This window comes from Stegodyphus dumicola, chromosome 4 (assembly GCF_044657685.1).
Source record: "Stegodyphus dumicola isolate Sdum_Otavi_A_Nest chromosome 4, ASM4465768v1".
In the NCBI taxonomy this organism is placed as follows: Eukaryota; Metazoa; Arthropoda; class Arachnida; order Araneae; family Eresidae; genus Stegodyphus; species Stegodyphus dumicola.
The window spans coordinates 180,938,541-180,961,853 of record NC_140771.1 but is presented as its reverse complement, the minus strand read 5'-3'; the positions used below and the strand labels follow the sequence as shown (position 1 = coordinate 180,961,853).

Here is a 23,313-nt window from a genome sequence, read left to right as displayed (position 1 = left end):
TCGCTGATTTTTGTGGTCCTCTGTCAAGATTTTTGGAATCCATCTTGCTCAAAACTTGTGGTAACCAAGCTTTTCGCTGATGATTTCGTGCAACAAACTTCGCGAAATTTGTGGAAAACTCAAAGAAAGTTCCGTTATTGTGAAATTTCGATTTTCACGGACTTTAGCATCGACTTTTTCGAGAAGTTCGGCGGTCACTATGCTGGGTCTCCCACTTCGATCTTCGTCGTGAACATTGGTTCGGCCATTTTGAAATCTTATGACCCACTGATGCACTCCACCTTCAGTGATAATGTTGTCCCCATACACTTCACGAAGCTGCCGATAGATTTCTATCGGTTTACAGTTTTTTGCAGTCAGAAACCTTATTACTGAGCGCACCTCGCAGCTCGCGGGATTTTCAATTAACGCAGACATTTCAAACCGTCACAGTATCTGAACGGAGCACAGCACGAACCTCTCACTAGCACGGCTAGATGCAGACTGAGCTGCGCAACGCTCTGACCCCAAGATGGCCGCGCTAGCCCCGCCCCTAGCGGACACAGACGGAAACGTAATCTACTTCCTGGATGGCCCTCGTATATTTAGTCTTACAAGGAATATGTGTTGCAGACTAAACTATAATCAGATTGTTTTCAAGTTTTTATTATTATTATTCTGTCCTAAATATTTGCAGGTGCTCTATGTAAGTGGTGAAATTCAAAAGGTTAATAATTAATGTCTTTTCAGATTTACTTTTCATTGTAATATCATTCTATATTTTTTCCATTTATTTAAGGTGTAACATATGTGGATACTGATGTCACTGTAACTGATTCTGTTGGAATAACTGGAGGAATTGGTCAAAAATCAGATCATGACAGGAGGACGAAGAAAAAGTGAGAGAAATATATTTTGTTCACTTTCTCATGTATTCTCTTTAGTCAAATAATTCTTCTACATTTATGGATATATAACAGTGATGTTATATGTTTGTCCAATTATTATTATTGTTCTATAACTGACATTATTTTTGTTCCAATAGGCATGAGTTATTAGCTGAGGCTATGAAAGCTGGAACTCCATTTGCTCTTTGGAATGGGCCTACGATTGTAGCTTGGCTGGAAGTAAATTATTTTATTATATTTGTCCGGTTATTTAATTATTTTGATTTGGTCCCCAAAATGTCTCATTTCTGGCTATTGCCTGATGGGGCCTTTCATAGTTCCCCTTCCTTCTGTCATAGAAGTCATAGCATCTGAAGTTTCTTTGTGCAGGACTCTTCAAAAGAAAACGATTTTTGTATTATCATTAACTATATCATAACCTTTATTGACAGTAATAATATCTGATTGTAAGACTGAGACATATTTAGAAATAAATTATTTTTATCATGTTTCAAGATTTACTTGAAATGCCATTTGAAAATTTATAAAAATATTATTTTAGAATGACTTCAACTGTTAAGACTTATTTTTCCAAAGGCTAATAATATTAGACTAAAAGTTTTGCCATTTTTTCCACTTACTTGAAGTTAATAAACTGACGCAGAAAGCTTTCTAATATTGAATGCAAATGAAGGTTGTTTGAATGGACTTAAAATCAGTTATTCTTTGTCAAAAGTAGACAGTCAAAGAATTCCTTGATTCTCCTATTGAAATAAATAAATAATTTTTCACAGTGGAATCATCTAGCATGTAATTTCTTTAAACTTTAAATTTCAGTTTAGTATTGAATAGAACAAAATAATTTGCACAACATAAAATTTATTTTATATTATTATTTTTTATGCAACTGATACTTAAAGATCTGTAAGGGGGGAAGTGCAGAATGTGCTATCAAAATATGATTTTTGATGGTCCTGAACATAGCATGTAAAACAAAATTTTACACAATTGCTAATTGGTAAGGAAAAAGTTATGCATTTCTATACATAAATTGTTATAAAATAGCTGATGCAACTATCTTTGCAAATGCTATTTTCTTCGTTACTATCTCTTTACTTTAATAAATTATTTTTGTATTTCAGCTCTGGGTTGGAATGCCTGCTTGGTATGTTGCTGCATGCCGTGCTAATGTCAAGAGTGGTGCAATAATGTCTGCCTTATCTGATACAGAAATACAAAGAGAAATTGGAATAAGTAATCCATTGCATCGCTTAAAATTACGGCTTGCTATCCAAGAAATGGTTGCTCTTACCAGTCCATCTGCTCCAAAACCATCTAGAACAGTATGATTATGTTATTCTCTATGTTATATATATTTGTTTAACTTTCATGCATTGTAACTTAACCTCTGATACGATAGCTGAACTAATCTTTTAATTACATTACTGTTAGGCAAATGAACACCACAGGCTCCATTTTCTCCATTGATTTTTCCCCATTTCTAATGGGAATTTCGTATTTTATATGCTCAACTATTCAGAATTTTCTTGCATCCAGAATTCTGCATTTCTGAAGCTTTCCAGTTAGTCAAGCTTTTACTGTAATTTGCTGAAGCCATTCCATATGAGGCATATCACCCTTTTCTTTGAAACATACAGTTTCTAAATCAGTCTTCCAGAATGAGTTATGCCTAATGATCTTTGACATGCTCCTTTACATTTATAGTGACAAATTAAACAGTATTCAGAGCATTCATTGCAGTAATTTACTATGATTCCAAGGTTTGAATTAAATGAAACATTACTTCTCTTCTGCAATAAACTGTATTGCATGTCAGTCCATGGGTTGAAGGATTGACACCAGCAGAACAGTAGTTGTACTCCTGTAGTGTTCACAGGTAGAAAATTTTTCCCTCTGCTGTGAGTTTTGTTATGTGACTTGAAGAAAATTTAAATAATTTTAATTATTCTGTTTTCGATTCTGTGAAGGGAAAAGTGAATAAGGGTAGGGTTATTGGTAGATAGTTATTAGGCAGATAGATTTATTGGTAGATAGGTTTAATGGTGCCTGAGGAAAAATAGAATAGGAAGAGATTTAGAATAAAGAGATCTATTATAGTTTCTCAGAGTGTAATAGAAGATTCTTCTCATTATTCTGAAGTGCCAGATTGTTTCAGAATTAATGGAGGCTCAGTGTAAAGGATCGAATATTGTTTTATCAATTCGAACTTGATTCACTTCTTTCTGATTCACTCTTAGATTCCTTTCTTATGTTTGTTAGTTCCAGAAAATGTCATTTACAATCTTTCATGTGAATTAAAAAACTGCGTTGGAAGTTTTAACTTGACAAGGTACTTCTTTTGCCTTTTTCATGGATAGAATCCCCCCCCTTGAAATCTGTTCTCCTAGTCTTCTGTAAAGCTCATGTTTAGGAATTAACAAACAGCCTACTTAACTGAATGGGTTATTTCTCTCAAAGAATTTCAGTCATTGTCTACTACTGATCCAGACCAGCATTCTTTTGTTCTTTAACACAATTAATGAATGCATGATAAGCTACATCGGTGTTCTAACACTGTTTGAAGCTGTCAGTTACATCATCTTCCCTCTCTAGATTTTTTTTTTTTTTTTTCCCTACAAAATTTAAGAGTTAATTTTGAACAAAAATATTAATTTAAAGTTTAATTTGCATTTTCTTTATATGTGGATTGGGATTAATAACTTGGCTTTCTTCACTGTAACTAAATATTCAATGTATTAAATTCACTGAACCCAAAGTTAACTGCATTTTCTAATGCAAAATTATCCAGTTTTTATTTTAATCATAATAATTAGTGAATTTTTTTAGTATAGCATTTCATTAATAATGTAGCTTGTGTCAGATTTAGTGCTCAGCTCCCCTTTTAAAAATAGGTTTATTCTATATAAAAGTTTTATGAGCTTGACTAAAATGTGAGCTCTTGATAGGTTTTTCATTCATTAAATGAAATATTTAATAATAGAGAACCTCTTTGTAATATTAGCAACCTACTCTTAAAGAAGAGCTTTAAATTGAGATGGATTTTTTATAAGATTTACAATGAGCTCTTATGTCTGCCAAAAAAAAAAAAAAAAAAAAAAATTAATCTGCCAAGAGAAATTTTTCTGCAGAATCATTAAATTGGCATTTGTGGTTTAATATACTGCTTAATACAGTATAAATGAGGCTAACACAAAATTAATATTAACAGAGAATACATCTTTCCAAAAAACAGTTGATCATCATCTTACATTAGTATCATAATGAATGTGTAATATGTTCTTCTGAATAAGGCAGCATGTATATTAAGATTAAAATTCCTCCCTATAAAATTAAATAATAAAAGTTAGAATCATACTGGTTTTGCATGCATATTTAATATATGCAACAAACCTTTGATGTTATTTTAATTTTTTCATACATCAATTTCTTTATGCACTGCCTGGCTCTCCTTAATACTCATGAAATAATATTTTCATGATTCTGTTTGATATAGAGTCATTACTGGGTATTTCATTTATTACAACATAGAAATAAACAGTTATTCAGTTATTACTTTTGGTTGGAATAACACAAAATTTGGTTTCGGAATAGTCTCTATTTAATCATTAAAATTGCATTAGTCATGTAACATGCATTTGATCTTTTATGTGCGTTAATAAATGTGTCTTTTTTCCCCCATCTAAGCTTTGAGTATTATCACTGTTATATATTATTATACTAATCTTATATTTTTAAGTAAACTGATAAGCAGTTTTTCCCCTGATTTGTCTTGTTTGTAAAACTATTAAATGAATCTTTTATTGTTTTGAACAGAGTTTAGCATTTGGAGAAATGAATCATGAATGGATTGGAAATGAGTGGTTGCCGAGCTTAGGTTTAGCCCAGTATCGTTCCACTTTTATGGAATGCCTAGTCGATGCCCGAATGTTAGATCATTTAACAAAGAAAGATCTACGTATGCATTTAAAAATGGTTGATGGTTTCCATAGGTAAACATATAGTTTTAAAATGTAGTTCTAAAGGTTTATTTTCTATGTACTTGAAAGTTATTCATAATTCAATTGTTGGTTCTAGGACTAGTTTACAGTATGGTATTAATTGCTTGAAAAGGCTAAACTATAACAGAGAAGCTTTAGAAGAACGAAGGAAACTTAGTGAGCATGAAATCAAAGGTTGTTGTTATTTTTCATTTAGACTGTTTTCTTTTATTATTATAACTTTCTTTGTATATCTATTTGCATCCTGGTTTTGTTTTCATAATAAAATTACAGAAAGTGTATGCAATTGGTTTCCATTTAGACAAATCTCATTTTATAGAATAAAACACCATGGAATTCAGATACTGAAAACGTTATAATAAAATATACTTTTAAAAACAGTAATATATTTAAAAGTTAGAAATTTGAATGAGGCTGCTATATTAGTATGCAAAATATGTGTTGGCTTATGGGAATAACTATGAATAATAAGTTTTAAAAGTTGCATATGTAAATGTGTAGTGGGTTTCCAATTTATAAAATTTAATTTTAATAATCAGCATACTTTATAAAGTATTCTAATATTTGATAGTTTAATAAAAAAAAGTTTTTAAATGCGTCTTGTTAAGATTTTTTAAAAATATTTTCAGTATTTTGTGTTGTTTTATACAAATTAGACAGTGAACGTTATTAAAAAGAACTGATTCTGTTATTTTTCTTTATTACCTGTACATTTAAATGAAGCCCATATTATAAGCTACTTTTATTTTGGCTGTTATAATACCAAGATGTTTTTCTTATATGTTGAAGAATTTATGTTTGAACACATCTCTAAATTTATACAGAACATTTTTGACATAACAGTAGTGACAACATCCTCCTTAACAAAATTTGTAGTTGTGTTAAATATTCTATAATAAACAAAAAGATCAATGCACCAAGAAGAAGTTGGCCGATGATGACAAAAATTGGTGGATAGGAAGATTATGTACAGAATAGAAAATGATTCAAGTTTCAGAACAATTGGATGATTTATTTCAGAGTTACATGGTTACAAAGTAACGAGCTAAATAAGGTGTTGACCCACCTCTAGCCTGAATGCAAGCTGCCACACAGTGTGGCATAGACTGATAATGCTTCTGGATAGTCTCCAGCAGTATTTCTTGCCAAATTTGCTCCAATTGTCGGGCTAGGTCATCAACATTCCCTGGTAAATGCAGTCGCCTTTCCATCATATCCCAGATGTGCTCAATGGGAGAGAGATCTAGCAATCTGGCTGGCCAAGAAAGTGTTTGACAAGCTGTAAGACAGTTTATAGCAACGCGCATCATATGTGGTCTGGTATTATCCTGCTGAAAAATAAGACCAGGGTACTGCAAAAGAAACGGTAGCGAAACAGGTCTCAATGTTGTTGACATATGAATGTGCTGTAAGTTTGCCTCTAATGATGACCAAAGGGGTCCAGCTATCAAGGGAAATGGCACCCCAGGCCATAACTCTGGGTTGATGGCCTGTGTTGTGTGCAATAGTGAAAGCAGGATCATCACGCTGCTCTGGGCATCTCCAGACACCTCTTTGATGATCATCATAACACAGTTGGAAGCGGGATTCGTCTCTAAAGACTGTACATCCCCATTCAGCATCATTCCAACCTGATCGAGCCAGGCACCACTGCAATCTGGCTCAAGTGTACACAAGCAGATAGACGATTTTACGAGGGGTATGGTGATCGGACTGAGAAGAGCGAGTTGGTCCATACGTTAAATCGCAGCTGATACCCACATAGATGTGAGCACAGTGCATCGGCTATGGCGAACATGGTTGGAACAAGGAAATGTGGGAAGAAGGAGGGTTGCAGGTGCAGCCAGAGTGACATCAGCATGCGTGGATCGACGCATCTGCCGACAAGCTGTGGCAGTCTCGCAAGTCACTTGTATCACGATTCTGCAGCATGTGCAAGATACCCTGGTTGTTCCCGTGTCGACCAGCACCATTTCCCGTCAATTGATTGAACGTGGCCTGCACTCACGGCGTCCGTTAAGAAGACTGCCATTGACCCCACAGCATAGATGCCAACATTTAGAATGGTGCCAGACTGGAGCGATGTGGATGACAGAATGGCGAACCGTCATGTTCTCAGATGAGTCACGCTTTTGTTTATCCAATGACAGTCACCGCATACGTGTGTGGCGTCAGCGTGAAGACAGATCTCATCCGGCAGTAACTGTGGAACGCCCCACCACGCGACAACGTGGCATAATGGTTTGCCTACCATTCCTGGTCACCTGTAGTTCGTATTCAGGGCACTATGATGGCCCAACGATACTTGGATAATGTACTGCGGTAGGTGGCAATCCCCTACTTTCAGCGGCTGCCTAATGCAATTTTTCAGCAGTATAACGCCCGACCACACAATGCTCACATCTGCCAACATGCTCTGCAAGGTATACAGATGTTTCCCTGGCCACCGTACTCTCCTGACCTGTCATCAATCGAACATGTGTGGGTGACTCTATGGCTAGACGTGTTTTTCCGTGCATCGCCGTCTGTGGTGGTCCTACATCCTACTAAGCCGACGCCTTTCTCGCTCTGTATACTGACTATCATTTTGAAATAAAGATCACTTATTGCTGCTTGCTGTCTCTGTCTTTTTTCCAAATTTCATCACTTTCTGACCACTCTTTCTTGGTGTTGCATTTTGAATGTCGAGCAGTGTATAACAGACCATTAATATAGACTGTGTCTCCAGAAAATAAAGCAAGGCAATTAAATTATTTTTAGCCTGTCAGCAACTTAGGCTTGTCTTTGACTTAAGTCAGAACAGTGGCATATATTATGGTTTTTTAATGCTGATTTAATTATTAGCCCGAAAGGGACAGTAGTCCCAAATGGGATATTAGTGTCAAAACAGCATTTTGCATCAAAATATTTAAATGTGTTGTATCTGAAAAGTGATACAACACATTTAAGTGTTTCGAAACAGCATTTCGCGTCTAAACACCTAAATGTGCTGTATTACTTTTCAGATTGTTGCCACAAAATATTATCGCCTTGTATTATATTTAGAGTAATTAAATAATGAATAATCTGTAAATGTATGTATATTTCTCACATTTTGAAAAAATAACAGCACTTACAGCCATCAAATTTTGTGTAACATAGTCTTCCACCCGAACATAGGCATCTAGAAGAATCATCTTTCAGGCTCATCATCTTTTGAATTCGTTAATTATCTGTTTCACATTTCATAAAGCTTTAATGAAATTTTTGTTTAACAAACTAAATAATTTCAAAGAGAGCAGTGGTAACACTGTGCAGAATAAAACATTTTTATCTCCAGCATGCAAGACTCTATCCGAAATTCTAAAAATAGACTGTTTATAAATATTTTGTGATTTTGCTGTTGACAGTGGCAGATTGGGCAAAGAAATCAGCACTGACAGGAAAAATTGTGTTAGCCCAAAGGCTCCGTATGAGATGTCATTATACATATAAGTTATCACTGGCATCATAATAATAAGAAATAATTTTATAAAATAAAAGTATACTTTTTCAGAAAAGTAACTGTTTGTTCATATCTATATACTATATATGTGCAAATAAACTACAATAAAAAAACAGTGACTAAATAATTATGTAAACAAAACAGTGGTTAATTAGCCATTTAAATAGTTTTTAATTCCAGGTGCCTGGACAAATATTTCCTCCATTATATCTTCAGTCTTTGCTTTAGCCAAAATATCCTTCTCTATATTCATCAATGGCAATGATTCCAAATTAATTTGCTTCATAGTACTCCTTAATCTACTTTTTACAATTTTTAATTTTGAAAAAGACTATTGCATTCATCTTGCGTTAAAAATAGGGTGAGTACAAACTTATAAGCATAAAAGACATTATCATACACGTTACTATATAAATTATATTTAAAGGGTAATTTCCATCTTGCAAAAATTGCACTTAGCTGTGGATGAATGCTCATTAATAGATAAGAGCACACTCTCCTTCTGACACAGCATCTGAAATTTTTAATAGAGTAGAAGTTCAGAAATCCGCAAAGCTTGGGACCAGAGGTTGTGTAGATTTTAAGATTTTGCGGATTTCAGGACACAAATGATAAATCATAATATTCAGACTAAAAGTGCAAAATAAATAAGGCGTATTAGATACATTTAATTAAATTATTATATACATTATTGCAATAACTTATATGCATTAAATTATTATTACATATATAAACTGATTGTATTATTCATTGTATTATATGTATACAGCATCGAGGTTTGCCGATTTCGCCTCATGCAGATTTCTGGTTTCGGATTCCGGTGTTAGAATCACTGTTGCTGTAAAATTTCAGCAGTTTTTCTGTATTTTTCCGTATATCATACACAATCATGTTGCAGTTCCATATGAATCTGCTATAAGAGGAGTAGCACCTGCCTCCATCTTTTGCAGAATTTGCACTTTTTGCATTACCATCAATGCAACGTGTTTACGTTTTTCAACCTTGCAAGCAGTAAAGTCATGAGTGCGTTTCTTATCGTAATTGTATTAAAAAGAGCATATTGCATATTTTTTATTACATATTTTAGAGTTAAAATATATAAAAAAATTTGGGTAAAAGAGATTTTTTTTTCGATATAGAATTAGATCATAGAAAAGGTTGTCAAAAACTGAAATTGATGAATAATGATACAAAAGGAAAATTTTGAAAATTAATATTGGTTAAATTTATTTTATAAAATGCAAAGGTAAAACATATATAATGAAAATATTTACATAATGTAATAGTTTGCACCACTGTCGAACGTTTTCAATAGAAACTGAATTTTCAGTTTCATGATTATCTGCAGAGGAATCCAAGAAATTCTCATCAGTTTCGCTGTAACTATCTTCAATATACTTGAAATCGGAGTCAAAACTACTATCAGTGTCGGAAATATCATCAAGAATATAGGTTATATTACTCATGAAACGCTTCCTGCCAGACATCTTTGAGCTCTGAAAAGCACACGCAAAATGCTACATTACATATTCTTGTATATTTGGCAGAAATGTGGACAAGTAACGCCATCTGTTAGCCTACATCTAAATAAACAATTAAACATCACAGAAAAGCTGAAAAGAAACCTTGAACGGGGAAAGAGCGGGTTGCAGAGTTAAATAGATGGCTAAAATTATTCTCCACGGAAATCGTGGGTTACGCAAATTCTGCTACTTCTACGTTGCCCGTGGAAATCTCAGGATGTGCAGCGAGATGGTTAATTTATCCACAAAATATTCGAGGAAATAAAGGCAACACTAAATAATCTCATGAAATAACAAAGCTCAGAAAATACAACAACGTGAATCATGAACTTGAAAGAAGAGTTGAGTGAATCGGCTGCTTTTTTACTTCGATGCAGATTAGAGGGGAAAAAACATTTATCATGATGTCAATAATTTGGTATTTCCATTATGACCCATTTTTATTCAGTAATTATGATGTCATTAATCGGTAAGTATTTTTTCTTTGATATTTCATACTCAATGTTGTGGTTTCCGGAACCTTTAAACTGAAAGTTTATACTTTGAGAGGCAACGCGGATTTCAGGTCGGCGGATTTTCGGTATTTGACTGTATTTCCCATTTAGTTACTAGATTCTGATACTAGGTCCTGATATTCGACCTTAAGATTATCAACTATTACAGGGTGTTTAGGGATTGATAACAGATATGTCTTCATGCAACTTCCTATGCCCTTTAAACCTGATCTCCATGGATGAAATGGTGTTATCCGTTATAAAAATTAAAGACAGTATATGTTAGGATGTAATCTGCTGCTTTAGTCTGCAAATATTTTGCTACTGGCTCAGTATATTGAAATATTTTTTATGTGAGCAGATAAAATTATTCTGAAAGTTTATATTTTGTCCAGAATAAATTTTGCTATTTGTTGTATCATATATTACATACCAAGTCCAGTGGAATCTATACAAGATAAAATACCTATCACTCTTTCATATATGTTTTCTTTATAAAGATACCTAATAATAACTGAACATTGGTCCATTTGATTTATGTCAATGGGAGTATCAATTCTGAAGTGAGTAAAAATTTGCTTCTCGAATTTCAGCTAACATTAACTGTCTCATGGCATTCTTGATACTAATTATGATATAATGTATGGTAATTTTAGATAACAATGTTACGCTACTCTCTCTTTGTTGGCAATTTTACATGTTTCATTATAACATTGATATGCCTCTGAAGAACAGGGTCGTATTTTGAAAGTAATCATTTCCAGGAAATTTCCACATTCAACATTATCATCTGTTAAACTTCACGCGTTTTCATTCCTATGACTTCAAAAAGCAATTTTCTTTTTCCAATAAATTGAACAAGATCAATAATTACTTCCAACACTCATTTTCGTTCTGTAGCATTTTTTGATGAATCGTCAACATTTCTGAGAACAAAGTACTGTATATTTTTTTTTTTCTTTTACATTCATAATATATGCTTCTGTACATTTATTGTGAATTTTACTTGCTTCATGTTCATTCACACATTGTAGTATGTGGTGCCAATCTCTCATTCCTCCCTTAATGAGACTTTTGTTACAGCTGTCAGAATAAAATAAACAAATGAAGCAGAGTAATCTGTTTGTTTCCTTACAAACACTCAACCATTTTCTATTACTCTCATTAGGATGATAGAACACTAGATGAGGAAGAAAGACAAATGTTTTGAAGATGAAGGTTGGCAGGGATGTTTGATAATAAAATCCTGTCGATCGTGCAAAGTAGAAACCCGAGAAGTGTAAAAAGAGAAGGATGATGTGCTTGTTGTTGCTACGGTAATATTTTCTATATTGGTTGTGTCCATTGTCAGCAGTGCCGAATTGTCCTCATGTGTTTGATATTTCAGCGTCAGATGTTTGTGACGTGGCGGCCTCTTCTTCTCATGTTTGTACAGTAATTGTCGTGAGAAAAGGTGCTGGTTTTGAAAATCCAGGATACATCTGGGGTTTTTTAGCTATATTTTGCAGAATCCTCCATTAGTTTTTCTCTCTTTTCTTGCAGTTTCTGTGCACCTCTTCTGAATTTTTTTTAGCCATTCTATGTACCTAAAAAGTAATTTAAAAGTTCAACTCCAATATATTTTGTCATCAACTTACATTATTCAGTGATACAATAAAATTTGCTTTAGTGGTTTTTTTTTTTTTTTTTTTTTTTTAATTACAGTTATAATGCAATATTTTCAATTTCACAATTGAATTAAAATGTCACTATTCTGAATTTTCATAAATCTACGACTCTTGACCACTGTCGACTATTTGTTTTACTCTCTTCCTACCCTACAGCTTACAGTTACCATAGCTGTTGTGAGTTTGAAGTACACTGTACAAAAAAAAGGGTGGGACAGTTCTATATCTCCCATTCTACTGAGCCGATTGAAGAAATTCAACTTGCATTTTTCATATCTCAAAAGTGCGACTCAGGATATATATTAGATTTATATATAGCATTGTTCTAACATAGGTATTTTAACACAAAATTGGACGTTTTCTGAAATAACGTGCCAATTGTTTTACATATTTCAATTGTACGACTCAAATTATGCATAGATATTAAAATTTGTAATATTTGCTGAGAAATTAAAAAATTTATCTTGGCACACATTTTCAGCTTGCAACAAGAATAATTCACTTGGCGAGCTTCTTAATTTATAGCAACCTATTTTCCTTTTTTTAATTGTAAACAAACAGGGAAAAAAGTCATCGTTCATACTTTCAAATAAATTTAACAAGGTGCGTAAACCACATTTGGTGTTATTATCACTTTCAACAAATATGTGAAATTTTAAAATGTAGCCATATTTAAATTCATGTATATCTTAGGAAATTTTGAATATAAAACTGTAATTTTTTGCAGGTATGCTTAGAAATACATCTACTTTACATTGATGGCAAAAGTTTTAAAGGTTATAATTCAAAATGTTTTATAAAAATTATTTGAAAATGCAAATTTTAAAACAAATCATTAAAAAAAATGGGCAACTATTATTTGGAATGAATCTAAATTTCGAATTCTGGAAGAAGGAATCAAGTAAGTTTAATAAAAGAAAAGGGGGGAGATATTACTAAATATATGCCAAATTCAATTAACATTAAGGAGCTATTTTTTTAAAATCTACTCATGCGATTTTTACACAACTTGGCCCTTTTGCATAATTTGAGTCACAGAATTCAACTATGGAAAAAAATTGGCATGTCATTTCAGAAAAAGTCCGATTTTGGGTCAAAATTAATTTTGTGTTAAAACAATGCTACATATATATATATATATAAATCTAATACACGTCGTAAGTTGTGCTTTCGAGACATGAAAAACACAATTTGAATTTGGTCAATCAGCCCAGTAGAATGGGAGATATAGAACTGTCTCCCCCCCCCTTTTTTTTTTTTTTTTCTTTCCACATTGTTCATATGCAGTCTTCATATCCATGTCCTTCATGCGCAAGTCTTCTTGCTGAGTCGTCTGTGTTGATTCAATTGTTCGAGTTTCTTGATCAGCTCGAAATCTTTCCAGCCCACTAGGCATGCGCCGGTTGCCCGCCAACTCTATCTACCACCGGCTGTTGAATTCAATTATTTGTCGTGTATGCGGCAAGAACATGATATTTAATAAATAAAGTAACCCAAATATGTTACTAATAAAAAGACAAAGTTTTGTAAAGCCATCTAAGTAAGAAAATGACTATTGATTTGATGAACTGAGAAAAGACTGAAAAATAGAAAAATGTATGCCAACACTTAATGCTGCATCGGAAATTCTACAAATGTATCTTGCTATGCTGTTTTTAAATTTTTTCTAATTTTGCTGTTAAATTGTGTATGGCATAAACATGAAGAAAATTATGCTTAATAATAAAGCTAAAAAGACAAAAAGAAAAGGAGATTAGTAGGAATGAGTGTAACAGCAAACTATGAGACAGCTCAGTGAGAGTATAAAAACTTTAACAAACCCTTTTGGGTGACCATTAAAATCTATTTAATTTTTTAAACAACTGTGAAAAAGAAGACAAAATGAGCCTAGGACACACTTTAATGTAATAATAAAATTCCATAGTCAAGATTACACTTAAATTCTAACTGTATGTTCTTTTCATTTTTAATGGCGACGTTCTCTTATTTAAAAGTACGTGCAATTAAATCCACAGCCCCGTAGTCAAGTTGTTTTTCCCGCCTTTTCTACACGTACAGTTATAGAATTTTCTCGAGATATTTAAAGCGAACTGGATTGGCTGACGTCATTTCTTGGAAGCTCCACCTTTCCAGAGGCTATAAAAAGACCCGCAAAAGGAATATCGGGGCTTTTTCTGTAATGTAAGAATGCAGTAAACTTCATACAAAAAGTTATTAGTAATTCTGTTTTATTTACTCCGGAGATATGAATTTTGTAACTGCTATTTCTCCTGAATAATAATAAATGGATCCTGTTTTTTTTAAACTTATCGTCTGATTATTTAAGCTACGATTTAAGCTCATATATATATATATATATATATATATGACTGTTTTGAAGTAGTCTGCACTGTATTTAGTGGCCATTTAGTTAGTGTGTGTGTGCCCACGGATGCATTTCTAGAACTATGTAGAGCAATTATTGAGTAAATTAAATCATGGGTGCGGCTAAAAAAAAAACTCTCAGAAGCAAAATAAAGAAAAAGAGCCAAAAATAGATTTGAAATAGCATAATTTTAAACGATATCAAAGAAGCCCAGTACTACACTGTAATGTTTGGCTCCACTCCAGATGTACCACATCTAGAGCAAATGAGACAGGTGATTTACTGCATACAAAATGTGGCAATGTACATGAAGTGAAAGAAAGTTTTGTGGATTTCATAGAAAGACTGGAGAATATATTTCTTGACGGATTGTGGAAAAATTGACACTTGATGGTTTGGATGCTGGACATTGTTGTGGTCAGTCTTACGATAAGGGATCTAATCTGCAGGCACTTAAAGGAGTACAAGCTAGGATTATAGAAATGAATGAGCTGGCTAAATATGTGCCATATTTGACTCACTCCTTCAATCTTGTCAGTGTGCATTTTGCCTCATTGTGTTCAGAAGCATTTAACCTATATGGAATTATCCAAAAAAAATTTTGCTCTTTTGTTAGATTGACTGCTCAATAGAATATAATAATAAAAAAAATGTATAAAAACCAACTTTGAAGGAAGCAAAATATGTGGCTGAGAAATGTGTGGCAATACTTCATACTAGTAATTAATATACTAGAAGTAGTAAAATGTCTGAAAGAAATTAAAGATATTTATTTTAATTCTTAATCAAGGAATGATGCAGAACATCTGCTACATTCTGCAAAAAATTTTGAACTCATTATCAACCTGACAATTTAGGTTAATTATTCTTCAAGAAATTAATTGATTCAATTTTTAAATTCAAAAGGAAGATATTATTCTCTCGCATTCCAACATATTAATGAAAGTTCTGACCAAAACTTCGCAAAAAATGAGAGAAAATTCCATAGAATATTGGATAGAAGAGGTAAAACAATAGTCATGAGTCCGTTCAGACAAATAAATGAATTCTAAAATGCAGAAAGCAATTTGATGAATTGTGAGAGAATACTTCCACCTCTTTAGCAAAGATTGTATTTGATGTAATCTTATCAGAAATTAAATGGCCTTAGCTTGGAAAATTTCTGACAGCAGATGCAGCAAATGTCCTTCACACTCTGCCTGAAAACCAGAGGCTAAACTTCAAAGTTGTGTGCAGGGCAATGGAGCTGTGCTTTGGGGAGAAGTGTTTGAAAGACTGTAGCAGGCTTCAAATAAAATATAGCAAGAAGCCCACGGAAACATTCCAAGCTCTGCCCTAATACAAAAGGCTAGACTTCAAAGATGTGTCCTGGGAATTGGAGCTCTGCTTTAGCAAGGACTGTTTAAAAGACTATAGCAGGCTTCGATTAAAATCTCACCCATGGAAACACCCTAGTAGCTAGCCACGGATGTTCAAAGGCTGTCTTTCCAGACTGCGCTCCGAAACAAGGGAAGCCCATCTCTTCAATACTTCATCAATGGCATTCAGCATCCTAAGATACAGGAATACAAATGGTGGATGTCAAGGATCTAAAAAGTGCTTTTGTATATGCCATGAAATTTGAGGCTGCCTGAAAAGCAACCCGTAGAGACAACCATTACTCAGTCAGAGCTGCTCCTGTGAAGGAGCCAGTGTATCAACTGACTGTTCATCTAGACAATTTATCCTATTTGGCCTTGAAGTAAAATAGGAATGACAACAAACTGATCCTAAAGTACTGGAACTGTGGTGGTGAAGGCCACATGCAAAAGAACTGCAAAGCACCCCAGGATACGTAATTTAAGACACTTTCCAGCAAGGAAGTGGAAAACAAATCAGAGGCCAACTCGCAAAGCAGAGGTCACCAGATATTCAGAAGCCCTAGTTTAAAACGTTTTATAATTCCCTTGTGAGTGGCAACAGTAATGGACTCTTCATCATGAGACATAATCAGTGGAGTTTTTTGCAAAATACCCATCAATGTAGGAGCCAATGTTACCATTTCTGAACAGGTTTGGCCCAACACTTGAAAGGTAAACTCATCTGGATGCCGCTCTGTGTTACTCTCTAGACTGTAGCCTGGGATATAATCGACCTTGATAAAGAAAGTAAACATTAACATCATGTTTGGAAATGCTGCCTACCATCATATGGCATATGTGACAGATGTTCCAGAACCGTGCATCAGATTAGGCTTTTTAAGGAAATATAATTTTTCCTTGAACTTTAAAAATAACAAACTGCATTCTACTTCTGAGGACATAACCCTGTTCATAATTAAAGGTGCAGGATTTATATCTGTTCGCCAAATCATAGCTCAGGACAATATCACAGGATCAGCAAGAACATAATTTTTACTCCCTGGATCCATAGCTGAAAACAGGAATTTCTGGTATGGAATAATGGAATTTCCCAAGAACTATAACAATCCAAAAGGAGTACTAATACTCTCAGCACTCATCGACTTATGGATAATCCTCATCCTAGTGAGAGTTGCTAGCGTAAGTGATAGGGCAAAATTCAATAGGAAGTGTGAAATGGTTACAGCATTTACTCCAGGGACCTGCGTTAAATGAACCATTTTCTGCCTCTGTAATTAAGTAGGGGTACATTTTGTTGTTGAATCAAATGAAAAACTTTGGAAATTATACTTTAAATTCCTGGAATGATCTAAGAAAAATTTTGAGTTATTATTAAATAACAATTGTTATGCAGAAGTGAGTCCTACTGCTAAATTTACCTCAGTTTGAAACTATATGAATTATATCATAGCACATGTTTTGATAACATGTTTCACAAAACCCTTTATCCAAAACAAGACAATTAAGGAATCGGTCCAATACACAAACTTATCAATAAGATTCATAAAAAAAAATCTCCCAGATACTTTCTTATTCTAGCTCCTATGACTGCTGCCATTAGTTCCAATCGAGGCAACATCAATTTCTTCAAAAGAGCTACTCTGCTTTTCGACATGACAAATGACACGGAAATGTTACCCTTATCATTTAAGTAACGACAATACACTGCAGCACCATCAGCTGTAGGAGACACATCGCAAAATATGTGCATTTCCATTTTTTAATTAAATTCTCACAGTGCACAAATAAATTTCTCGGAACTGAAATATCCTTCACATATTTAACCTCAGTTCTAACCAGTTGGTTCACTTGATTTTAAGGTCATCTGGCAATTTCACGTTCCCATACCATGCTCCTAAATTTCCTGTAGCAAACACTTAATCCTAACTACAAATGGAGCTGCAAAACCAATTGGATCAAAAATCATTGCTGCAGCATGCAAGACATAATGCTTTGTGCTCTTCAAACTCTCCATTAATCTTGCTATATCTAAAGAAAATTTATCATTTACTGGATTCCAGTTCAAGTCTAAAACCTTCAACTGACAATCAGGAATACACGTATCATCGCTAAGTCCATTCTGTATCCAGAATGACCTCAGTTTCTCAGAATTAGTTTTTAATTTTCGCAAAAGCTTCAGAAGATAGCTTAAATCTCTCTTCAACACTATTTCCCCCAAAATATAAATCATCTACATACAGTGAAGAGTTCAACACATTTGGGTTTCTCTAAAGGTTTAGTTTTCTAGTGTACCTTGAGCAGTTGCAGGAATAGAAAAGGATACGTTACTAATATTCATTTCATCTTTCATTAATCTATGAATTACACTGGTTTTCTTTTGTTTCCAGAGGATAATTTTTCTGAATATTCCTCTGACATAGTAATTTCCTCTTCTATATCATCACAATTACAAAGACTTTTCACTTCATCGTTTAATCGTTTTAAATTAGTTTCCTTATCTATTATTTGGGCTTGAAATTCCTTTAAAGTATCTACCTTATTCGTAACATCCATCTCGCTTGAATCTTCCTTAATAAAAGCTTCAACTTTGTTAATTAACTTAGTTAACGTAGACCTAACTGTGCTACGGCTTAGGTAATTCCGACATTTTACAACAATTCAAATTTCAAACAAAACATCAAAACAAGCCCTACTTTCACTTCCTGCAAAATTCCACAAATTCCCAAACAAAGCTTGCAACTAAATCACTAGAATCCACAGCTTCCAAGACCGACTCCTCCTCATTTGATGGCACCAAAAAAATGTGAAGTATGCTCCTTCAAAATTGCTCCACATTTTAAATAAATACATTTAATTACGTTATATTACATAGTACAGTTACATAGCTTTTCACACTACATTTTCAAAACCAACACCAACTCTCGCTCAAATCGAAACATTTCTCACACAGTTGAGAGGTGCTACAATGCCCTCTATGGGAGATCTCAACATGAATTATAGTTAAATAATTCTAATAAAAGGAAAGCTGAAGTCAACAATCAAAAATCAGTTTTGAGCTATCAATTTATCATAATTATTAATGACTTGTGTAAAGATTTAATTTAAATAAACCAAAAATTGATCACAAGAAAGCAGTATAATATTTAAAAAAAAAATCTTTTTTAACGTTTTGTGTGTGACCTTTATTTATTAAAATATCATGTTCTTTGCACTTAAACCATAAAATTCAGTTCATTAGCAATGTCACAAAATAATTTTAAAATGAGCATATCTTTAGAATTTCCTATTCACAGTTCCGCGCGCTGGAGCTAAAAAGTCCCCCCCCCCCGTAGAGTGTTGCCATTGCTCACTTTGAAATCCTTGAGTTTGTTAATCAAATATTTTATATATTATAAATAGTATATAAAAGTTTTACAAAATATGAAATTGATAATAAAACGAATTTCAAATTTGTTCTTCCATATGCTCATATTCGTAGGAAGATTACGTCATTCAAAATTCAATGTCTTTATATACAGTTGTTTTATCACAATGTGAGAAATATACATATATTTATGCAGATTTTTCATTACAGTCAAAAGTCGTTAATCTGGACTCGTCGGGACTTCTGCGATTCCAGATTATCGATTTTTCCGGATTTTAGATCATCAGTTTAAATCTGGTAAGATGGCATGCAGAAATTATAAAATTAAAAATATGAAACCGTAATTTATGAAATAAAGAACAATTATGATTTAAAAGTATCAAAATTTACAAAAAAAAAAAAAAAAAAAAAAAAAGCTTAATATTTATTTGTTTACTTTATTAAACATTTCTTTCAATGTAAGTTGTTTAAGTTGCTTTGTTTTATGTGCTAATACTTTCTCTTTAATTCTATAAACAGACATAATTTCTTGTTCAGTTACAAAGTTCTGCGGTTCAAGCCCTATAATTGCTGTGTCAAGAATACCGACTAATTTGTCAATCGAAATTTTTTCGTTTTCAATACCCTCTGTGTCACTTTCTTCACTATCGGAAGCGAATTATAATAACGAAGAATTTGATTTAAGTCATATCAAAGATGGAGTACATCGAGATGAAATACTACATTTAGTAAGGAATTATAAGCCAAATAAAATAAAAACATCTGCCCTGAAGATAAGGATAGTGCTGACAGATCAATTTCCAATTCATTGCTCATCGTGGCATCCCCCCCCCCGGCCACAGAGCAGCGTAAAATTGATAAAAAGATTTCGGAATGGTTAGAGAAACAAAGGATATGCCTTTATCCATTTTTTGAAGCAATCCCACTTTTTGTTTGATGGTCACCGAAACATACTTTCGCTTTGTAGATCCTTTGGGAGCTCCAGCATTGGAAATTCTATTTGACATAATCAAAAGTTCAAGCTTACTTTTATAAAATTGCTCTAACAGTCTGCAAAAAATAATAAGCCGGATCCAATTCGAAGATAAGGAACAACGTAATCTGCAACATTAACTGAAATAGATAATTAAATAATTTTAGCTTATACCGTCCGTTATACATTAAACGCGCATGCGTAGACGCATATGTGCAGTCGTAAAGGTATAATGCGTCAATGCATTATATGTTGACGCATGCACAGAAAGTTTGTAGCTTTGAAGTCCGGATTATGGGTGTCGGAATTAATGACTTTTGACTGTATTTAGTTTCTTCAAATATAATGCAAGACTCTAACATTTGGTGGCAACAGTTTGAAAAGTCAAACGGACATTTATAGTGATTTAACGCAAAATTGCAAAACGAAAATAATAGTCCTTCAGAAACAAAGCCCCTCTGGACTAATAAGCATAAAAATTTCTAATTTTGCAGCAACTGTGAATTTTCAACATTATATTTTTTTATACTGAAGTCATTGCAGAAGTGTCTAATTCATGTTTGCTGTCTATCAAATGGTATCAGATTTTTATCACAGAAATAATCTTATGAAGATATATAACTTTAGTGTGTTTTTATTTTTAGCATCTCTGTTATTATTTAGCATTTGTAAATGCTAGTATATAAAGTAATAAAAATATTATATGTATATTATATTAAGTCTACTGGAAAATTCTGTCCATTTGGGAAGCAAAGGAAAATAATATTTTTTTTTACCTTTAATAATATTTATTGTACAGTATAACTTTCATCATTACTTATGATCTCTTGCCAATGTGATAGCAGTTTGTTAGCACAAATTTTGGAAAATGTCCTTAAAGGCAAAGAACTCAAGCAGTGCTTGATATCTGCTTCAGTTTTGAATTTTGTCCTTTTAAAAATTTTGTAAGAAGAGAAACAAGGAATAATTGAAGGATGCTTGGTCTGAAGAGTATAGTGGATGTAGTAGAATTTCTCAGCTTAGTTCTGCAATTTTCTGATGAATCACCAAAATAGCATGTGGTGACCCTCGCTGGCCTGTATTCTTTGTTTGCTTGATTCTTTGATGGCCCATTTGCAAAAAAAAAAATTTTTTTTTTTTTTTTTTTTTTTTTTTTAAGTTTTTAAAAACTCATAATGTATTGTTTCTTGGATGCCTCACTGTACATACAGCACTCTCTTTTTCAGGCTGAAACTCAGCTTAGAGGCAAAGGAGCCAGGTTGTTCAGGCTCACAGTATGCTCCTTTCCTAAATGATGTTTTCATAGGTAATCCAAATTTCATTTCCAGTAACCATCTGGTCCTAAAAGGGTTCTTTTTTATTCCAAGCAAACAGAAGGGTTCATATGACAGATGTCCAGTAATGCAAATTTTTCACACTTAACTGTTGAAGCACCCGTCTGGAATATTCATAGACCAGTCCTAGGATTCATATATGATCCGAAATGGTTTGTTGAGCTGAATGAAGCTTTTCGCAATCTGTGATGTTGTCAAATACAAATCTTACTCTGTCATGGTCTTGACAATGTCATTATCGATCAAAGATGGCCTCCCAGAGCGTAGCTAATCATTAAGGTTGAAATCATTTGCTTCATATTTTCCTAACAATCTCTGGCATGTGCTATGTGAAACTGCATCTCCACTAAAAACTGTCACGAAATTTTGACATGTCCATATAGCATTTCTTCCTTGTTGGAATCCATACAAATGTGAATGAACTGTAGTAGTGTTAACATGATTCCATGTCACTTAATAATGACTTTACTTTTGTTTCAATTAATTTAGAACAATAGACATTTATAAATGCAGTGATAAAGAGAGATAGTCAACAATTTCTGAAATAAACATATGCATGTTGAAACATGAAATAACATTTTTGGACAGAACTTTCTTGTGGATATGGTATTTTTCTTTATATTAATATTGTATTTTTTCCTCATACTAGCTTTAAGTTCAATGATAAATTTTCATATTTAAGATCATCCAAATGTATATTTTCTTTCAGATGTTTTAGTCTGGTCAAATGACCGTGTAATCAAGTGGCTTGATAGCATAGGACTTCGAGAATTTTCAGTGAATTTAACAGACAGTGGTGTGCATGGGTCTGTGATAGCCCTGGATGAAAGTTTTGACCATGCTGCATTAGCTCTGGCATGTCAAATACCAACTCAAAATACTCAGGCATGTAAACAATTTTTATTATACTTGCTTTAATTTTGTTATCTTATTCTTCTCTTAATTGAATAGTCAGTATAGAAATGGGGGTCCTACAACAAGCTGACCACTTGTTCAAGGCATATGCTTACCTGCCCCGAGGCCTGTGGTCAAGAAAGCAGATTTCAGGCACTGCAGGCCTTGGCCCATTAGGGCTGTTAAGCCACTGAGTTTAGTTTTAGTCAGTATAGAAGAATAGTCCCTTTTTCTTTTCAATTTTATATTCTTATAAATATATACAGTGTATTGTATAGTATATGAGGGGCGACTCTGAAATTGTGGAGATACAGGGGACTAAAAGCACAGACATCCAGAAATGTTCATAAGAGTTCTCATCTGCATTAATGCATTTTGTAAGTCAAATTTTTCATAAACTGGAGGTATCCAACATTATGCTTTCTGGAACAGAGTCAAAAACTTGTTTTTGTATTGCACTGCCAGTCTGTTTGTGTGGTGTAAAACAGCAGTCATATTCTATCTGAGTTTTAAACATGATTCAGAGTTAATTATAATATCAGGAAACTATAGTACACGTTTCAGAATTCTGATGTTATTTTCCATTAAAAATTTTCAAGTACCTCAGCAGTATGTGAAAAACGATTATCATGTTGCAGAATTAAGTTTCTGATGTTAAAGCCTTGGGCACTTGTTAATAGGCAGCTTTAGATATACAATACAAAGTGTGAGATCCAGACGTCCAATATCTGGAATAATCTAAAATCTGGACCTCAAAGGCAAGAATTTCGTTTTTCTTATTTAAAAAAAAAAAAAATTGTATGCTTTACGCATGCACATTTGATTTTTTTTTTTTCCTCCCATAATAAAACATGTGGAGAGTCCCGATTCTTAATTTCACTTTGGCACTAAGTACAAGTCAAATAATTCATTATTGAAAAAACAATCATTTTAGCCTAAATTTGTGTTATCAATAATTTGACTCAATAG

At 33.3% G+C, this 23,313-nt stretch overlaps 1 protein-coding gene across 5 annotated transcripts in view; it reads left to right on the top strand.

The window, feature by feature from the left end:
- The window catches only part of Liprin-alpha (PTPRF interacting protein alpha), a 266,258-nt gene that overhangs the window by 227,960 nt on the left and 14,985 nt on the right, over nucleotides 1-23,313 (top strand). For all 5 annotated transcript variants that reach the window (XM_035352632.2, XM_035352630.2, XM_035352631.2 and 2 more), the window contains 6 exons: nucleotides 779-878; nucleotides 1,025-1,106; nucleotides 2,009-2,209; nucleotides 4,701-4,876; nucleotides 4,962-5,059; nucleotides 22,160-22,335. In XM_035352632.2, the coding sequence (XP_035208523.1) occupies nucleotides 779-878; nucleotides 1,025-1,106; nucleotides 2,009-2,209; nucleotides 4,701-4,876; nucleotides 4,962-5,059; nucleotides 22,160-22,335 (833 nt within the window). The remainder of the gene's footprint in view (nucleotides 1-778; nucleotides 879-1,024; nucleotides 1,107-2,008; nucleotides 2,210-4,700; nucleotides 4,877-4,961; nucleotides 5,060-22,159; nucleotides 22,336-23,313) is intronic.